This window comes from Myotis davidii, unplaced genomic scaffold (assembly GCF_000327345.1).
Source record: "Myotis davidii unplaced genomic scaffold, ASM32734v1 scaffold925, whole genome shotgun sequence".
Taxonomy (NCBI): domain Eukaryota; kingdom Metazoa; phylum Chordata; class Mammalia; order Chiroptera; family Vespertilionidae; genus Myotis; species Myotis davidii.
Window position 1 is genome coordinate 526052 of NW_006296531.1, and position 6261 is coordinate 532312.

General features: G+C 53.7%; 2 protein-coding genes across 3 annotated transcripts in view; one reads left to right on the forward strand and one right to left on the reverse strand.

Moving 5' to 3' along the window:
- Positions 1-6: 6 nt before the first annotated feature.
- On the forward strand, positions 7-4370 carry VMO1 (vitelline membrane outer layer 1 homolog (chicken)). 2 transcript variants are annotated; one of them, XM_015569238.1, is made up of 4 exons: positions 7-177; positions 327-516; positions 3630-3727; positions 4002-4370. In XM_015569238.1, the coding sequence occupies exons 1-4, from the start codon at positions 98-100 to the stop codon at positions 4297-4299; spliced, it is 666 nt and encodes a 221-aa protein (XP_015424724.1). In that variant the 5' UTR covers positions 7-97; the 3' UTR covers positions 4300-4370. The 2 variants fall into 2 exon arrangements, with proteins under 2 accessions (XP_015424724.1, XP_006771966.2); XM_006771903.2 differs by lacking the exon at positions 327-516 and adding an exon at positions 2860-3049.
- Positions 4371-5989: 1619 nt separating this feature from the next.
- Positions 5990-6261, reverse strand: part of TM4SF5 (transmembrane 4 L six family member 5) — a 7336-nt gene continuing 7064 nt past the window's right edge. Inside the window, exons 5-6 of the mRNA XM_015569217.1 lie at positions 6161-6259; positions 5990-6083 (exon numbers count right to left, since the gene is read on the reverse strand). Coding sequence (XP_015424703.1) covers positions 6069-6083; positions 6161-6259 — 114 coding nt within the window. The 3' untranslated portion in view covers positions 5990-6068. The remainder of the gene's footprint in view (positions 6084-6160; positions 6260-6261) is intronic.

Consider the following 6261-nt stretch of genomic DNA (forward strand, 5'->3'; position numbering starts at 1 on the left):
GTCCGTGAGCCCGAGGCCTTGGCCGAGTCCGGAGGGGCGACCCCAGGCCTCTCCAGCAGTCCCGCCCGCCGCTCCCACGCGGCCATGGTCGCCAGCGATGTGTAGTGCGCGGCATCTGGGCCGTGCACCCGAGCCTCGAGGGCTGTCACTTTGGAGAAGGCTTCGCTGGTGGCGAAGGTGAAGATGGAGCCGAAGGGAGTTAGGAATCTGTGTGTTTGGTGGGGCGAAGAGTGGGCTGGTTAGAGAGAGGGCGATGGAGCCATGGAGGCGGGGAAGGATGAGGGGAGGGAGACCACTCACTTGATGAGCTCCCTCCATCCCGCCAGGTACTGCGACAGCTCCACATCCCCTTCCAGGCTCAGACTAGCGCGGAACGGCCTCACCAAGCGGCCCAGCATCCCCTCGCGGCCCAGACACCAAGGCTCTTCCCGCTCCGGGGCCTCCAGGGATCCCAACTGTTGCCGGATCTGGGGGAGCAGAACCCCTAGCCTGTTAGGCCTCCTTCGCCAACCTAAGGTCTAGCTGGTGTCCCTCCTGCTGTGCTCTCGGCTTCCGTCTAGGGTGGGGGGACAGGAAGGAGGACCCGCTCTGCTCCTCAGCAGGGAGTCAGTCAGCCTGGCTCCACCTTCCCCCTGTTGAGGGTCCTGCTTGGAGCTCCCGGCCCCAGCCCTGCCCCCAGCATACCTGTGAAGGCGGGGGTCCCTCCGTAACGCAGGGCTGGGCCCCCGATCCGCAGCCCGAGAGGGCGCCTGGGGAGAGACAAGGCGGGGCGGTGAGGACTCGAAGAGGGGCCTTAGGTCCCCAGGACCGGGATTCCTGGGTTCCTGCCAGAGAAGGTGGGGGAAGAGGCCACTCACGTAGGCTCCGAGTACAGAGATAAAAAAGTAGCAGCGCGAAAATGGCAAGAGGAATTGGATGGCGGAGCCAGCGCCTGGAGACCTGCGGAAGCAGCACGACCCCCATGGGCGCTGCTGGGACCACCACCCCTCACCAGCTCCTACCCGGGCCTTATCCCTCCGCCTCCCAGAAGGAAGAGAAGTCCGCGGTGCACTGAAGTGCAAGGGTTAATCATTAATCTAAGGCCCCTTACTCTGTGTCCTTTGCCCTAGAGGGCAGCACCTCAGGGGTGAGAAACCAGATTAAGAGGATTTGGGAAGTTCGGTGGCAATGACACGTCCCTGTATTTCCCTTCCTTATAGGATCAGGTTGTAGGAAGAGGCAGCCTGGGTATCGGGAAGGGAGGCTGGGGTCAGTACCAGCTCCCACACTGAGCAATGATGTGGGTCCTAAGATAACAGACTCTGGGCTTGGGTTCCTTCCAGTGTAAATTGAGGATAATAATAGGTACTTGGCGAGGATTAAATGATAATGTACGTGTAAACACTGTAAATGGAAAAGCTTACCACAATTGCTCCATAAATCTTACCTATAAAGTTCAAGCACGGGGCACCTGGGATCCAGGGAGCGCCCATGTCTAAATTCTCTAGCCTATCCCCACGGGACCTTGTCTTGATCTAGAGGCATCATCTCCTGATTGTATACTTCAGGCTTGATCCACCATGCCCTCACCAGCTCCTGCCCAGTCCTTGTCCCAACTCCGGGTTGGCTCCTCTATTATTTATCAAACAAACCTTTATTAAGTACTTCCACATGCCAAGCCCTGATTAGGCCTCAAGGAGACAAATAAACTGAGCCTTCATAGAGCTCAAGGTCCATTAGAGACTTAATAATTTGTTTCCCCTACTGGAATGTGAGCTCTGATGAATCTTGTTTTTCTTGGTTGTAACTCTATCTACAGAATTTAGAATATTACCTGGGCCAAAGTACATTATTGCAAAATACGTATTCTATATAATAAAAGCGTAGCATGCAAATTGTCCCCTCAACAGGGAGTTCATAGGGAGTTCGGCAAAGGGGCAGGACCAGCCAGGGGAAGGAGGGAGACCTCCCAACCCCGCAGCCACTAGGGACCCTGCCAGTGCATGAATTTTGTGCACTGGGCATCTAGTATGTTAATAAACAAAGAAATGTGTATTAGGGGTAGGCAAATAAGGGTAGTGCCCCAGATGACAAATTTGCACTTTTTGGGGGCGCAGTTTTGATTTTTGCAAATTAGGAGTCCACCTAGTGGCCATGGAGGGGGTGCTTTCAGAGAAAGGATACAGGATGCAATCAAAGAAACAATATATCCTGTTCTTAGCCCCCAGTCCATAAACTTCTTAGAATTGTCCCCGTCTCTGTGTATATTTTCTTCTTGGGGTGAGGGAGAATACCCCAGATTCTCAAGGAGTCAGGACCCCAATCTCTACGAAGACTCTTCCTAGCTCCCACAGTTCATGGATTCTTGCCCTGTCTCTCACTCTGATGCTCCCTTGAATCTGGGAGGTCCCTGAGTTTGCTACTGACCAATCCCATCTTGTGGGATTCAGGAGCCTTCACTTCCATCCCTAGCCTTGGGCTTCCCATTTCCCAGCGTTAAAGTGTTTCTCAGCTTGGCTGATGGTGACTTTAGGCAAGTTGCTTGCTATTTCTAAATCCCAGTTCCCTAATCTACATAATAGGAAGGCTAATTCCTACCTCCTAAAATTGGGAGGGTTAAATAGAACATGCCTGCAAGATGCTAACCACATAGCCTGTAGTAAAAGTTCAGGCGATGGTGGTGATTTCAACTTGTCTGCTCCTGATGCCCCTCCTCCTCTGCTGCTGGGAGCATAGGTCTCCCTGAGCAGCAGATCAGGTCTGTAGAGTTCCGGGAGCAGATTAGTTTTTGGTGAAACTTAATCCGAGTGGCCCTTCCGCAATCGGAGCCCTCATGGGGCAGAGGTGGTATAAATCTGCTTAAGGGGCCCTGGCTCACAGAGGCTGCAGAATGGAGCCAGTGGGAGCCAAGCTGCTGCTGCTGTGGGCGATGTGCTTCGGGCACACCAGAGCCGTTGGTTCCAGAAGCTACACCCAAGTCATCGAGGTGACCAATGGGGGCCCCTGGGGCGACTGGGCCTGGCCCGAGATGTGTCCTGACGGATTTTTCACCATCGGATTCTCCATCAAGGTGAGGGCTCAGATCTAGGTCTCAAAGGCTTGGCTCAGGGGATGGAGCTTTAGCCTGTGGACTTAGGGGTGCAGGTTAGATTCCGATCCAGGGCACATGCTGGTTGCGGGCTGGATCCCCAGGAGAGGGGTGTGTAGGAGGCAGCCAATCAATAATTCTCTATCATCATTTAAAAAATATATGTATTTATTGATTTCAGAGAGGAAGGGATAGAGAGAGATAGAAACATCAATGATGAGAGAGAATCATTGATCGGCTGCCTCCTGCACACCACCCACTGGGGATCAAGCCCGAAACCCAGGCATGTGCCCTTGATCAGAATGGAACCTGGGATCCTTCAGTCCCCAGGCTGACGCTCTATCCACTGAGCCAAACTGGCTAAGGCTCTCTTTCATCATTGATGTTTGTCTCTCTCCCCCTCCCTCTCTGAAATCAATAAAAATATGTTTTTTTAAATAAAAGATACCAACCAATTCTAGTAATAAAAATTTTAAAAAATGCATTCAACACTTATTTGTAAAAAAAAAAAAAAATAGTGACTGGTAGTCTGACTCATCTTTACCCCTCCTCTCGGCTCCAGGTGGAGCCCCCACAAGGCATCCCCGGAGATGACACGGCAATGAATGGGATTCGGCTACACTGCTCCCGTGGGCACAAAGTGGAGTCCGAGTCTGGAAGGTGAGGGGCAGGGGCCAGTGATCCCCTAGGGTGGGGTATGCGCCTTATCCTGTTACACCCACCCACTCCCAGCCGGCAGGTAACTCCAGTTGCTACACCTTAGACCTGGGGAGTAGGTTGTAGAATTCCCCTGCGCACCGCGGTGGATGTCAAGTGATTAGACCCGCCCCCCCTCAGGCCAAGTAGCCCCTGGCTTGGGAAGTCCCCAGGCTGGGTCGGGCTGGAGGTGAGTGGGGGGCGCCCCACAACCAGTGAGTCTTCCCTTCCCTCGCAGGTGGGGCGCATGGAGCGAGCCGCTGTGGTGTCCCCATGGCAGCTTCCTCGTGGCTTTCTCACTCCGAGTGGAGGCACCCAAGACCCTTGAGGACAACACTGGCGCCAACAACGTGCGCTTCCGCTGCTCCGACGGCAAGGAACTGGAGGGGCCTGGCCTGGCCTGGGGAGACTTTGGAAGCTGGAGTGAGCCGTGTCCTAAAGGCATATGTGGTTTGCAGACCAAGGTCCAGCGGCCTAGAGGCCTCCCCGACGACACCGCGATGAACGACGTGCGTTTTTTCTGCTGCAGCAGCTGATCCCTTTGCGGTCGGCTCCCGGCCCCACCTCCGGCTGTCCCACCTCCCGAATTAAAGCTTCCCCGTCATGGCTTTGGTGTCATTTGTTTTAGGCATAGAAAACTGCATCTCCCTGTCTCCTAGCCTAGCACTGGGCCAGGCTGAAATTCAGGTTTGGCTCAGGAGTCCATGGCAGGCTACCCAAAGTTACGGACCTTTAGTCACTTCCATTTTGCACACAAGTAAAGGAAGTCTCTGGCTCTCTGAGGGCGTCTGCATCCGCATCATACCCATTAAATGCCCAGGTTATTTATTTTCTGAGCCACCAGTGACCTCAGATTAAGAAACTTCTACCAAATTAGGAGGCGACATGTTACCACACCTTCAGGCTTCATTTTCTAGAGCTTAATTGGTTAACCTGTCTCTTCCATAGTTGTCCCCCCCACCTCCTCCCCCCTACACAACCCCAAGGGTGGCTTTTCTGTATACTGATTCCCATTTTGGATCTTTGCCCTTGGTGTTCTCTCTGCCTGGAATCCCTCAGCACCCAGGTGGTTAGCCCACAAGCAGACTTCAGCTCTAATTTCACTTCCTCAGAGTTTATATCTATCCCATTATCAACGTGTTGTTATTTTTTAATCTTCACCTGAGGATATGTTTTACTGATTTTAGAGAAAGGGTTCCCTGTCCTGAGCATGTGCCAAGGGGGACTTGCAAAGGGCTCATTAGTCCCATGTGGACGTAGCACTCTCGAAGGCAGGTCTGACCTACATGGGGAGAGGCACAGAATGGGGTGGTGAAGGTGAAAATACCGGCTAAGCCTTACTCGGTCTCTTTGAAATGGTAGCGGGGAGAGAGAGAGAGAGAGAGATGGTTACCTGCCTCTAGTATGAGTCCCCACCAGGACTGAGCCTGTAACCTAGGTGTGTGCCCTGACCCAGAAGCCAAAGAGCAGGCAGCCTTTGGGTGTACAGGACTACGTTCCAACCAACTGAGCCACACTGGCCAGGTCTCATCGAGCTTTGTAAAAGTGCTTATCATCAGCTGATCTTTTAAAAACTGCCAATTTTCCACCCTGGAATGTTAAATTGAGAGCTTGTTTGGAGGTTCTAGCAGGAGAGTGCAGCTACTCGTATACCCTTACCGAAGACCGGTCCTCTCCTCTGGGGGGACGCACATGGATCGGTGAGGGAGGAGGGGGACACCCGCCTAGCCAGCCAGATCAGCCGAATCAACCCTGGCGATCAACGGGGTGACAAATGTCGCAGCCAGATCGCCCTCACATCCTGGAATGTTAAGTTGAGAGCCCAGAACTTGTCTGTCTTGTTGGCTTTGGTATTTCCGGTGCACACTAATAGCTCAATAACTATTTGCTGCCCTGGCGCTCCTGGCTCAGCTGGTGGGAGCCTGGTGGGTGCACCAAGAGGTGGTTCCTTCCTGGTTGGGGCACATACCCAGATTGCAGATGGATCCTGGCTGGGGTGCATGGATGAGGCAACCAATTGATGTTTCTCTCTGGCATCCATGTTTCTCTTTCTCTTCCCCTCCCTCTCTCTCAAATCAATGAAAAATGATAAATAAAAAATTTAAACTCAGGCTTAAAAAGTAACTATTTGCTAAGAAAATAAGCGGGGTGCAGTAGCCCCACACAGGGGAGCCACAAGCCCCGCCTTGGACACTCCTCACATAGGGCACGATCTGAGATGCGCAAGAGAGCTCAAAACGGTTTATTTCAAGGCGGGGGTGGGTCGGGTGGGCGTCCAGCGGCGAGCAGGGTGGTCAGTGGAGCCTCATTGAGGGGCGCCCTGCGGAAAAGAGACCGTGAGAACGCAGCCAGGGAGCAAGCCGGTTCCCTCCAAAGCTCCTGGGCGCGCGGTCCCACCTTCTTCCTGCAGTCGCCGCAGAGGACACCCATGGCCGCGTTCACCACCTGCACCCCGCACAGCACGAGCTCCAGGCACGAGGCGGCCAGGAGCAGCGAGA

Coding starts and splice junctions, on each gene's coding strand:
- VMO1 (XM_015569238.1), top strand. CDS start 98: ATGTGTAGTGCGCGGCATCTGGGCCGTGCACCCGAGCCTCGAGGGCTG. Junction 178..326: donor AGGCTTCGCTGGTGGCGAAG/GTGAAGATGGAG, acceptor CCATCCCGCCAG/GTACTGCGACAGCTCCACAT. Junction 3,728..4,001: donor GTGGAGTCCGAGTCTGGAAG/GTGAGGGGCAGG, acceptor CTTCCCTCGCAG/GTGGGGCGCATGGAGCGAGC.